Here is a 13823-nt window from a genome sequence, read left to right on the forward strand (position 1 = left end):
CGGTAAAAGGAGAAAAACAAACCGCAGGGAAATTAGTACCGAGAATAACGCAGAACTCTGCGAACAAATAACACAGCTGAACTCAAAGTAAAGATGCATGTGAAAGGCTGCACCAGTAACAGAGTTCACTTACCTCAGTCAGAGAAAATGAGAAAGAAACAGCATACCAAAGAGCAAATACAAGGGAAAGAGACATCTTCTGCTCACTCTGTAAAGATGCCTCACAAGAATAGAGCGTAGCTTTTTTGTGTGTGGGGGGGGGGGGGGGGGGGGAGGGGACAAGGCCCTCTGGGTGCACCCAGGCTGCGGTTCAGGAATCCGGACCACCGAGTGTCATCCAAACAGAGCAAAATCAGCCAGCAAACACCCCCTGCTCGACCAACAGCCAGGAACACCCGGGTTAGGACTCGGAGCTACAGCAAGCACCAAGCAGGAGCTGTACCGTTCATCTACTGTCCGCTTGAAGACATACAGTACATTGGAACAATTTTAAAAAGGCATCTACCTGAGACATGTGAAACACTGTCTTATATATTCAAGTCAGTAAGAAAAACCCTATATTCAGCTGTAATGCTTTGTCCATACAAAAGTTTTCTACTAAGTTGTGACATCCTGGAAATAAATGTAAAAATCACAAATGCTCCTTCTGGGAAAGGGCAGTAAACATATGGAAAAAGTGGTGGGATGGCAAAAAACAATGCAGGAGTTCAGAAAAGAAGGGACATGAAGGGAGGGTCCTCAGTAGAGGGAGGAAGGAAGTTGGGGCTCGGACAAGGAACAGCTGGCGATCAAGTATTGCAGAAGGTAAGAGAATGGACAGAGTAGATGGACATCTGGTTCTCTTCTATCATCACATTCTATGCTTTCCTGTATGATTTCCCAAAGCCACTGGGAAGCAGCTAAACAGAACCTCAGCGGTCATAAACCCTTCTTTAAAGGCTGCCTTGTAAATTTATACTGCAGGCCAGCACCTATTAAACTCAATGTTTCAGGGCACCATTTGCTGTTCTTTTTTCCACAAACTTTTCATACATACTGTATGTCCTCCAGACTTCAGCTACTGACCTTTCCAGCCTTTGAAACAGAAAAATCTTGGTAAGGTTTCTGAAAACTCAGTTCTGTGTTGTCACCCCCCCCCCCCCCCCCCCCCCCGAGCACAGCAGAAAGGATGCTCTTGCCACTTACCTGACCTGCTCCAGGTTTGATGGAGGACGGGGTGCAGGACACTGCTTGAGACTGCAGGAACTGGAGGTGCTCTGCAGCGGCCTGCGAAGCTTCAGGAAGCTGTGGTTCAAGTCATGGGCATAAACTCCACCTTCACATGTCTCACAGATACTGTACGTAGGACACATGCTGACAGGAAAAAAATAGTTATACATACTGGTGACATTAAAGTTTTGTCTGAAGCTGCGCTGCTCCAAGCGCAAGTGACTGCACAGCAGACCTTGAAATTAGATAAAGTGAATAATGAGCTTCAAGAAATGGGGAATTTGGAAACTGCATTGGTTAAAGACAATAATTTCATGCATAAACAAATGGAGTACCTGGAGAACCAGGTTAGGAAACTTAACCTTAGGTTTCTAAATTTCCCCAAATCTCCTTTAATTTCTCCTACCGAGATGGCAAAAAAATATATGGTTGATATTCTCGGAATGGATAGAGACTCACTACCTCCCATTACTCGGGCCTATTACATCTGGAATCCGAAGGGGACTGTCGGAAATCCCCTAGTGGTGGGGGATGGGATGAATCTTACCTCCTTCCTGGAAAATTCATTGGAAATAATTACACAGAGGTAAACTATGCTGGTCACTTTTGCACTGGGGCCTGACCGCAATGCTGTTTTAAGACTTTCCTTAAGACACTTAGAAAATTTGTTTCTGGGCTCAAAGGTTCGAATTTTCCCAGACCTCTCGAGGCCTACACAGATAAGGCGCAAGGCTTTTTTGGAGCAGCGCCCTAGAGCGTTGGCATTGGGAGTCAATTTTGTATTACGTTTTCCTTGTATTTGTAATGTACTGCTTGAGGGTAAACAGTTTCAGTTTGTAGACCCAAAACAGTTTAAAGAATTTCTTGATGCTAGAGCCGATGTGAATGTAGTATGCCCACCCTAACAAGCAGGCTTGGGTCGATAACCCGAGGCAGCAGCCGCTAATATGCTTTAATTTCTTTTTTTTTATTCTTTTATCTTGGTACCAAATTTCTTTGTTTGTGGACAAATAGGCACTTATATTTTTCTTTCAATTATTCAATTGTATTTTGAATTTCATTTGTAGAATAATGCCGATTGCATATTTACACTTTGTTGTGAAAATTGAATTTATTAATAAAGATACAAATTATAAAAAAAAAATAGTTATACATTCCCTAAAGATATTCCCAACAAATAATGTACAAGGTTCCTTAATATACTGATCAATTATTCAAGAGAAATAACTATGCATTTTCAATTACTGTTATGTGGCTGGCCCAAACACCCAGTGGCACGGGGGGGGGGGAGGGGAAATAGAGGTTACAGATCAGTCATTCATGTCACTCTCTTATTTTCAAACCACATTTTTTAAATTTTTTACTAGAAGAACCCCTGAACACATCCACGCATACCTGCACTGGTAGCGTACTCCAATCACTGGCTTTAGACAGTTACTGCACGCTAGAAGCCAGTCGTAAGGGTTGCTCAGTGTGGACTGGGAGTCTGGAGCCTGAACGGATGCTAACGAAGTGCTGCTGGACGTAGCCTCCAGCTGACTCTGGAAGTCAGGCACACTGCTGAATTTCCCGACCAGTTTTTCCACTGTCTCCTGAACCACCTCCTCTCTAAACTGATAACGAGAAGGTGAGGGGATCAAGAAATGACACAGAAAGACAGACATAAAACATTTCATTTCATTCCCCAAGCAGCCCCCCCCCCACCAAAATGCATCAAGTTCTCAAAAACAAAATAATTCTGTACATGCAATAGTTTAAACAACTCACCCATAGATTATATTATCACAGCAAAAACTTCGTAACAAGGATCCTACCTGAATTGCAGGGTGAACTTTAAAAGAGTCTGGGATGCCCAGCAGACAAGATAAGCAAAACTGCAGGAAACAACTGATCAGTAAGGCTTTATCTACATTGCAGTTCTGCATTATTCGGCCTCTAATGCAATTTCGTAGGATGGAGAATAGTGGATGTGGTCCCTCTTTACAAAAGTGGCGATAGGGAAGAAGCTGGAAACTACAGGCCGGTAAGGCTCACTTCGGTTATTGGAAAAGTAATGGAAGCGATGCTGAAGGAAAGGATAGTGAATTTCCTGGAAGCCAATAAGTTGCAAGATCCGAGACAACATGGTTTTACCAGAGGGAAATCGTGCCAAATGAATCTCATTGAATTCTTTGAATGGGTGACCAGAGAATTGAATCATGGACGTGCTATAGACGTAATCTACTTAGATTTCAGCAAAGCTTTTGACACAGTTCCCCACAGGAAGCTCTCGAATAAACTTGACAGGCTGAAGATAGGACCCGAAGTGGAGTGCCTCAGGGATCGGTGCTGGGGCCAATTCTGTTCAATATATTTGTGAGTGACATTGCCGAAGGGTTAGAAGGTAAAGTTTGCCTTTTTGCGGATGATAATAAGATTTGTAACAGAGTGGACACCCAGGCATAGGCGGTCGGTGGCCCAACTGTTTGAGGATGCTAAAGGGGCGGGGTTAGGGTGGGGCCAGGGGTGGAGCTTAAATCCATAATTGTCTGATAACACAGAAAAAAATAAATAAAAATAAAAGTCACAATTAATACCTTTTATTAAACTTAGATATTAGATATGTATCATATGTCAAAGAATAAAGTGGTTGCTCAAAGCATATTCTAAGCACAATCGCTCAACTGCAAAACGCTATGCACAACTTTGTGCAAAAACACACTCAGAACCTTACTGTACCATCAATATTACACTGGGCAGAACCTAATACACCAATATACCACCCATACGGAAAATGCAGACCGTCAACAATATGAAACAAGGGATCATAATATCACAATTCTCATGTAGAGCCACAAAACACCCTAATTCATGTTTAATGTGGGATAAAATGCCATAAATAAGTAAATAAATATAAACTTTTAATGTTGAGCACCTAATTCTCAAAGTGGACATATTCCAAACACTATAATGAAAATAAAATGATCTTTCCTACCTTTGTTGTCTGGTGACTTTTTCTGATCATGCTGGCCCAGTATCCGATTCTGCTGCTATCTGTCCTCAGTGCAGGTCAGGAAGTCATCCTCGTTAAATATCTCCCTGGCAATCCAGGACACCTCCAGCCAACCCCCCACCCCCTGCTCTCCCAGCAGTAAAGTAAACAAATTAAACCATAAACCAATTTCTACAACTGGTTACACAAGGCTAGAGGGCTTTCACTGCAGCTCCTGCTGTGAGGATGGAGGTAAATCAACAATTTAAACCCCTCAGAGCACAGCAGGGGAGGCTTAGCCTCTCCAAGCCTCTTATACCGGGCGCCTATGCACCCAGGAGGGAGTGGAAAACATGAAAAAGGATTTGCAGAAGCTAGAAGACTGGTCTAAGGTTTGGCAATTAAAATTCAATGTAAAGAAATGCAAAAGTGATGCACTTAGGGAGTAGAAATCCACGCGAGACGTATGTGTTAGGCGGTGAGAGTCTGATATGTACAGGATGGCAGAGGGATCTTGGGGTGATAGTATCTGAGGATCTGAAGGCGACGAAACAGTGTGACAAGGCGGTGGCCACAGCTAGAAGGTTGCCAGGCTGTAGGACAGTAGAGAGAGGTGTGACCAGCAGAAGAAAGGAGGTGTTGATGTCCTGTATAAGTCGTTGGTGAGGTACCACCTGGAGTATTGTGTTCAGTTTTGGAGGCCGTATCTTGCTAAGGATGTAAAAAGAATTGAAGCGGTGCAAAGAAAAGCTACAAAAATGGTATGGGATTTGCGTTACAAGACGTATGAGAGACTTGCTGACCTGAACATGTATACCCTGGAGGAAAGGAGGAACAGGGGTGATATGATACAGATATTCAAATATTTGAAAGGTATTAATCTGCAAACGAACCTTTTCTGTAGATGAGAAGGCGGTAGAACTAGAGGACATGAAATGAGATTGAAGGGGGGGCAGACTCAAGAAAAATGTCAGGAAGTATTTTTCACTGAGAGAATGGTGGATGCTTAGAATACCCTCCCGCGGGAGGTGGTGGAGATGAAAACGGTAACGGAATTCAAAATGTGTGGGATAAACATAAAGGAATCCTGTTCAGAAGGAATGGATCCTCAGAAGCTTAGCGGAGATTGGGTGGCAGCACCGGTGGTTTGGAGGCGGGGCTACTGCTGGGCAGACTTCTACAGTCTGTGCCCTGAAAATGGCAGATACAAATCAAGGTCAGGTATACACATGAGTTTATCTTGTGGGCAGACTGGATGGACCGTACAGGTCTTTCTCTGCCGTCATCTACTATGTTACTATGTAAGAGTGGATCTTACTGATCACCATTTCTGAAAGTGATCATTTCCCTCAAAAAATAGATTTCAGGGTGTTTATCCCTTCAACCTGTGTTAAAAATGTTATCTCGCTGCACCTCTGCTGCACATCCCTCTCCCCCAGCACACAAACTACTGTGCAAATAGGACATTATTAGCCAAATTAATATGTGATATCTTCAGCTATGAAACAGTTTCTGCCATCATTAACAGCATCAAAATTCACCTTCAAAGACTTTTCAAAAATATATTTGGTGAAAGTGAAATAAAAATTTGACAAATCATCTAAACCAAAGGAAATTTTGGGTTCAGTGTTAGTCCACTGGGGTACACAGAAATAACAAGTACTGTTTCTTCATTGACCTGATGGAGAGCATAACTCTTGAAAGCTTTAATCCAGTTAAAATGTATCACCCAGAACTTGTTTGTTGACCTTTATTTTCACATTAGAAAAGGGAAAGCAAATGTCCTACAACGCTAAGAAAACAAGACATGCTACACGTCTTATAATGGAATGTGTCTGCTCACAAGGTCAAGGAACAAAGCTGAAATCTCATCCATCTCTTCACCAATCTCATCCTAATATGCCCCGTTACCCATTAATTTTTCACAAAAGTGATACGAGTGGCCTTTTCCAGGACCAATTCTGCCCCTCAAGATCCCTCTAACCCACGACCTCACCTCCAGGGCTTTCACTAACCGGAACAACCATTAAGGGACCGTCCTTAATTGTTAATTTGTACAGCGCTGCGTAACCCTAGTTGTGCTCTAGAAATGTTAAGTAGTAGTAGTAGTAACAACCAACCAGAATCTTTTGCCTCTGGAGTGGAGGAGTGGCCTAGTGGTTAGAGCATCAGTCTTGCAATTCAGAGGTAGCCAGTTCAAATCCCGCTGCTGCTCCTTGTGATCTTGGGCAAGTCACTTAACCCTTCATAGCCTCAGGTACAAACTTAGATTGTGAGCCCTCCTGGGACAGAGAAATGTCAAGTGTGCCTGAGTGTAACTCACCTTGAGCTACTACTGAAAAAGGGGTGAGCAAAATCCAAATAAAGAAATAAAGAAATCAGCGCTTCTTACCTGTATCTAGCTCCTATAGTCCTGCGGGATCTGCCGGTATTGAGCATTCAGAGTTCAGATTGAAGCTGACAGTGGAGGAGACAGATACAGGTAAGAAGAACTGCTCACCTACCAGTGAGAGGGATGGGGAAGAAATGCACAGGAGTGTATGATTTCTCATAATCTCCGAGCCGTCTTCTCCTTAATTAATAAGCGTTCCAAATGGGAGAGAACAGCAATCAGTTCCATAGACCAGTCTATTTCACAAAGCACTAAAACAAACTTACCTTCATCATGTAACTGCTGAACCAGTCTGGAGGCTTTTCACTGGGATGGTTATCCTGATCCATAACTGGCTTGTCCTGCGTAGAGAAAATCACAGCTTAATTTCATGGAAATGTTCCAGTCATCCACTCAAATGATGTGAATTATTTGGAAGGGCATGGTAGCAAAACTGTTGATAACTTTCATCCAAGGGATTCAACCTATATTTGCCACATTGAACAAAACAGGAAAGGTGGGCTGTAAACAGTAAAATACATAAAATTCTCTTTCCCATCCCCAATAAAAAAAAAAGAAAAAGGAGAGCAGGCAAGTCCAACTTGCACGTCTCTCCCACATGAAATAATCCCACTTTACAAAACAGTGAAGACAATACACAACCTGGACTGTCCCAATAGCATAATGTGACCATGCATCAAAGCACTTCTATGGACTACTCTCACACCTCAACAAAGCAATTTATTTTTATTTATTTGTTACATTTGTATCCCACATTTTCCCACCTATTTGCAGGCTCAATGTGGCTCATATAGTACCGTAATGGCATTCGCCAAGTCCGATAGAGAAACAAATACAAAGGTGATATTGTGGTCGCATAAAGGTACATGTGTTTCAAGTATAGTGGGAGTTAAGGAGAGGAAAGGTCATATAGTGTCCATTACGAGCTTTGGTTATCCTGTGTTGCAGAGTGTACGTATTTATGTTGGGTTGGTGGGGTATGCCTTTTTGAATAGGTAGGTTTTTAGTGATTTCCTGAAGTTTAGGTGGTCGTAGGTCGTTTCACAGCTTTTGGCAATATGTTCCATAGTTGTGTGCTTATGTAGGAGAAACTGGATGCGTAAGTTGTTTTGTATTTGAGTCCTTTGCAGTTTGGATAGTGGAGGTTTAGATATGTTTGAGATGATCTGGTTATGTTTCTGATTGGTAGGTCTATGATGTTTGTCATGTATCCTGGGACTTGGCCGTAGATAATTTTATGGACCAGGGTAGAGATCTTGAGGGTAGAGATTTTGAAGGCGATACGTTCTTTGATGGGAAGCCAGTGCAGTTTTTCTCGGAGGGGTCTGGCGCTATCAAATCATGATTTACCACGATGCTGTGTTTTGAGCGGTCTGGAGTTTCTTTGCGAGTTGTTCATTGCATCCCACATAGATTCCGTTGCAGTAGTCTGCATGGCTTAGTACCATTGATTGCACAAGGTTGCGAAATATTTCCATCGGGAAGAAAGGCTTTACACGTTTAAGTTTCCACATTGAGTGAAACATTTTCTTTGTTGTGGAGTTCACTTGGCTCTCGAATGTGAGGTTGCGGTCGATTGTAACGCCGAGTATTTTCAGATTGTCTGAGATAGAGAGGGTGTGGTCTGGGGTGATTAAGGTTGTGGGGTTTGTACGTGTTGTGTTGAGATGAGAGGATGAGGCAGTGTGTTTTTTTCAGTGTTCAGTTTCAGTTGAAAAGAGTTGGCCCATAAGTTCATTGTGTTCCTGCTGAAATTTCTGTGGTGGAGAGGTAGATCTGGGAGTCATCAGCATAAAGGTGACACTGAAAACCATGGGATGAGATCAGAGTACCAAGGGAAGAAGTATAAATGGAGAAGAGAAGAGGTCCCAAGACAGAGCCCTGAGGTACACCAACTGATAGTGGGATAAAAATGGAGGAGAATCCATAGTATACACTAAAAGTGCGATGGGAGAGATAAGAAGAAAACCAGAAAAGAACAAAGCCCTGAAATCCAAGCGAGGACAGCATATCAAGGAATAAGCGGTGAACAACAGTGTCAAAAGCAGCAGATAGATTAAGGATGAGGATAGAATAGAGACCTTTGGATCTGGCAAGTAACAGGTCATTGGAGACTTTAGCAAGCGCTGTTTCAGTTGAATGAAGAGGACAAAAACCAGATTGAAGTGGATCAAGAATAGCTTGAGATGAAAGAAAGTCAAGACAACAGCAATGAACAGCACGTTCAACTATCTTGGAAAGGGAGGAGGGAGATGGGTCGATAGCTGGGAGGACAGGTAGGGTCCAACAAAGGTTTTTTGAGGAGTGGTGTAACTATGGCATGTTTGAAGGCATCAGGAGTAGTCGCAGTGGAAAGTGAAAGACTGAGAATATGACAGATAGATGGGATAACAGTAGGAGAGAGAGTGCTAAGTAGATGGGTGGGAATAGGATTAGAGGAACAGGTAGTTTCCAGGAGGAAAGAAAATGTGCAGTTTCTTCTTCAGTGATTTCAGAAAAGGAGGCAGGGGTTGAAGAAGGGTTGAGAGAACGGACTGAGGGAAGGCGATGTGGCGGTGACTTGGTTGAGAATTCAAGGTTAATGCTGTGAACCTTTATCATGAAAGTACTCAGCCAGAGTCTGAGGAAAAAGTGAAGGGGGGGTTGGAGGTGAAGGCACTTTGAGGAGAGAGTTCAATGTGGAAAAGAGACGTTGAAGATTTGAGCCAAGAAAGTTTGTCAACTGGATGGATGTAGTAGTCCTGTTTGGCAAGTGAAAGAGCAAACTGGAAGGAAGTTAGCAAGAATTTCAAATGTATGAAGTCAGCATGCACAAGATTTCAGCCAAAGGCATTCGACAGATTGTGCACAGGAATGTAGGTACCAGATTTTAGAAGTCAGTCGAGGGTGGGGGTTTAATACGTCTTACAGAACAGAGAATGGGAGGAGCGAGCAGAGGAGAGGAGAGGAGAGAATAGTATTATAGGAAGAGACAGCCTCATTGACAGATTTTGATAACATAGTGGTTGAGAAGAGGTATGAAACACTGGAGGACAGAATAGAAAATAGCCTGAAGATTCCTAAATGTATTGGTGGAAATTGGACGGGACAGGGGGGAGGGTGTTTAAGTGTGATCCAGAGCCATTAGACAATTTGCCTGGAAGGAAAAAAAGTGTTTCAGTTCTGAAATTGAAGGGGGAAATTTACTCTCTTGAGGTCCAAGAAAGACTGCAAGGAGCCTTCCTTTTTTGGAACGATGAAGTAGACTGACTATATTCCCAGGCCCTCACTCGGTAACAGGAACTATGGCCCCTACATCTACAGTTTTTACCACCTGTCTTTTGGAAGGATTTCTGAAATGAGATTCCAAAATGAAATAATAATAATAATAAAACTTTATTTATAACCTATATCTTTAAAAGTCTAAGCAGGGAACAAATCATATACAAAATATTTAAAAAAAAATAAAAAAATATTTCTTTACACAACAAACTATACAAAAAAAACTCTACAACTCAAACATACAGTAGATTAAAATTTACATGGTATTAAAATAATTTATACATTAGAGGAACCAAATGTTTTCAATGCTTTTTTAACTGGTCCATATTTTGTTCAATGGTTAGCATGCCATGATTTCAGACCTTTGATATAGAAAGTAGCTGTTTCTGAGATGATCTCAGAGAACGAGTAGGTTGATAACATCTTAGAGCGGCACTAAGAGTCGGTGAAATATTACCATTCAATAGTTTGAAAACTAGCAATAAAAATTTAAATTCAGTGTGAAATTTTACAGGGAGCCAATGCAGTGATTTCAAAATTGGACACGGTCATAACGAGAGCCTCCTTTAATCACTTGGACTATAGCGTTCTGAACTACTTGTAGTGCTACTACTACTACTACTATTTAGCATTTCTATAGCGCTACAAGGCATACGCAGCGCTGCACAAACATAGAAGAAAGACAGTCCCTGCTCAAAGAGCTTACAATCTAATAGACAAAAAATAAAGCAAATCAAATCAATTAATGTGAATGGGAAGGAAGAGAGGAGGGTAGGTGGAGTCGAATGGTTACAAGTGGTTACGAGTCAAAAGCAATGTTAAAGAGGTGGGCTTTCAGTCTAGATTTAAAGGTGGCCAAGGATGGGGCAAGACGTAGGGGCTCAGGAAGTTTATTCCAGGCGTAGGGTGCAGCGAGACAGAAGGCGCGAAGTCTGGAGTTGGCAGTAGTGGAGAAGGATTTATCCATGGAGCAGAGTGCACGGGAAGGGGTGTAGGGAAGGACGAGTGTGGAGAGATACTGGGGAGCAGCAGAGTGAATACATTTATAGGTTAGTAGAAGAAGTTTGAACAGGATGCGAAAACGGATAGGGAGCCAGTGAAGGGTCTTGAGGAGAGGGGTAGTATGAGTAAAGCGACCCTGGCGGAAGATGAGACGGGCAGCAGAGTTTTGAACCGACTGGAGAGGGGAGAGGTGACTAAGTGGGAGGCCAGCAAGAAGCAGATTGCAGTAGTCTAAACGAGAGGTGACAAGGGTGTGGATGAGGGTTTTGGTAGAGTGCTTGGAAAGAAAGGGGCAGATTTTACGGATGTTGTAAAGAAAGAAACGACAGGTCTTGGCGGTCTGCTGGATATGAGCAGAGAAGGAGAGAGAAGAGTCAAAGATGACCCCAAAGTTTCGAGCTGAGGAGACAGGGAGAATGAGAGAGCTATCAACAGAAATAGAAAACGGGGGGAGCGGGGAGGTGGGTTTGGGGGGAAAATGAGAAGCTCGGTTTTGGTCATATTTAATTTCAGGTGGCGTTGAGACATCCAGGCAGCAATGTCAGACAAGCACGCTGAAACTTTGGTTTGGATGCAAGGTGAGATATCAGGGGTAGAAAGGTAGATTTGGGAGTCATCAGCATGTTACTGGTAATCCCCATTAGCAAACCATTACAGTAATCTAACAGTGGACAAACTACAAAAGTTTTCAACCGAAACCAGTGATCTAATACGCCGTACAATTCTTAATTTATAAAATACCTTTGCTATTATGTTTCCAACCTGGTTTTTCATAGATAATGTAGTGTCAAGTTGCACCCCCAAATTTCTGATCTGATGGACAATAGGGATATTAGCAGAGTCAATGTTAAAAATCTTACAACAATTTACACCTTTTGTACCAGAGAAAAAAGAATCTGTTTTTTGAAATGTTCAATTTCAAACAATTTCCCTCCATCCATTGCAATATTTTTGAAAGGTAAAATCTCAATTTAACAAAAGTATCTTCAAAAGAGTTGTCAACAGGTAGTACAAACTGTATGTCATTAGCATACAACTTGTATTGCACCCCCAAACATCTCAACAATGTACACAAAGGTAAAAGATAAAGATTAAATAACACCGCTGAAATCTATGAGAGAATGGGTAAATTCCAGTCCTTAGCTAGCTAGGAATATGTCTAGTACCCAGTGATCAAATGTTAACCTGGTCCATTCTTCGAGAAAGTAGGACAGATGACCACCTATTGACATTTTTGAGGAAAAGTCCTAGACACCATCATTAGTTTGCAAAGAACAAACATTAAAGAAACATCAGACCGCTCAAAACACGGCAGCTAGACTTATTTTCGGAAAAACACGATTTGAAAGCGCAAAACCCCTCCTCGAAAAACTACACTGGCTCCCAATCAAAGAACGCATTGCTTTCAAAATCTGCACTCTGGTTCACAAAATTATCTACGGTGAAGTCCCGGGATACATGACAGACCTGATCGACCTACCAACTAGAAACACATCCAAATCAACATGAACATACAAATACAAATCAACTTATGCATCCAGTTTCTCCTACATAAGCACACAACTGTGGAACGCGTTACCAAAAGCCTTGAAAACTAAGCACAACCACCTAAACGTCCAGAAAAAACTAAAAACTAACCTGTTTAAAAAGGCATACCCTACCAATCCAACATAAACGCCTGATCTCTGCAACACAACAAAAGTAAAGTACGTAATGGACATAACACATCTCTTCCGTTGTACGATTCCCTAATGTGGCTGTGTCACATGAACTTTATCTTACCACAATATCACTTTGTATTTGTTTACACCGGAGTCTACAAACGCCTCTCCGGTACTATGTAAGCCACATTGAGCCTACAAATAGTTGGGAAAATGTGGGATACAAATGTAACTAACGAACTAATAAATAAATAAATAGTTGGAACAAGGGGGGTTTGAAGGCAGACATCCTTCAATTCTCCCTTTCTTGCCTCCTAGACTGTCTGTACTGTTAATGAGGTTGCTGAATATAACCTGGATGTCCTGGTCTATAAATGTTTAGCATCCCTAAACCAAGCACTATTCATGGAAAGACAATATCAAGGAAGTCTCTTCAGGTCATCCCTCCCCCAAACCTATTTTTCCTCACCAAATAACAATTTACTCTTAAATGGAAACTAACTCAGAGGAGACTTAAAAGATGTTTCCACAGCCCAATGTGGGCCACAAGAAGTGCATTGCCGACTGAGGGCTATTTCCCATGCAAGAGTCTGAATCAAATCACCAGAGGCACCCAAAACCACTCAGAAATGAACTATGGACCAGGAGCAGGCCTCACCACACTAGCCTAGGCGCTGCAGTGTCCTTATAAAGCACAGCACAATTTTGTATCACTACTTGCTGGTCAATGGACACAACATTCACAAGTTCTAGACTGGACTGGTGAGATCACTAATGAAAGGTTTTATATCCACTGGACTGTTACCTAGCTTACCTACAGCAGTACAGCGTACTACTACTACTACTTAACATTTCTAGAGCGCTACTAGGGTTACGCAGCGCTGTACAAATGAATAATCAAGGACGGTCCCTGCTCAGAAGAGCTTACAATCTACAGGATGAAATGTCAAGTTGGGGTAGTCTAGATTTCCTGAGTAGAGATGTTGTGATTAGGTGCCGAAAGCGACATTGAAGAGGTGGGCTTTGAGCAATGATTTGAAGATGGGTAGGGAGGGGGCCCGGCGTATGGGCTCAGGGAGTTTGTTCCAAGCATGGGGTGAGGCGAGGCAGAAAGGGCGGAGCCTAGAGTTGGCGGTGGTGGAGAAGGGTACTGAAAGGAGGGATTTGTCTTGAGAGCGGAAGTTACGGGTAGGGACGTAAGGGGAGATGAGGGTAGAGAGGTAAGGAGGGGCTGCAGATCGAGTGCATTTGTAGGTGAGTAGGAGAAGCTTGAACTGTATGCGGTATCTGATCGGAAGCTAGTGAAGTGACTTGAGGAGAGGGGCGA

At 42.5% G+C, this 13823-nt stretch overlaps 1 protein-coding gene across 1 annotated transcript in view; it reads right to left on the minus strand.

Annotated features, from left to right (window-relative positions):
• The window catches only part of LOC115481349 (next to BRCA1 gene 1 protein-like), a 91728-nt gene that overhangs the window by 47073 nt on the left and 30832 nt on the right, over positions 1–13823 (minus strand). Inside the window, 3 exon segments of the mRNA XM_030220416.1 lie at positions 1186–1353; positions 2605–2822; positions 6839–6913. Coding sequence (XP_030076276.1) covers positions 1186–1353; positions 2605–2822; positions 6839–6913 — 461 coding nt within the window.

Source organism: Microcaecilia unicolor, chromosome 12 (assembly GCF_901765095.1).
Source record: "Microcaecilia unicolor chromosome 12, aMicUni1.1, whole genome shotgun sequence".
Taxonomy (NCBI): domain Eukaryota; kingdom Metazoa; phylum Chordata; class Amphibia; order Gymnophiona; family Siphonopidae; genus Microcaecilia; species Microcaecilia unicolor.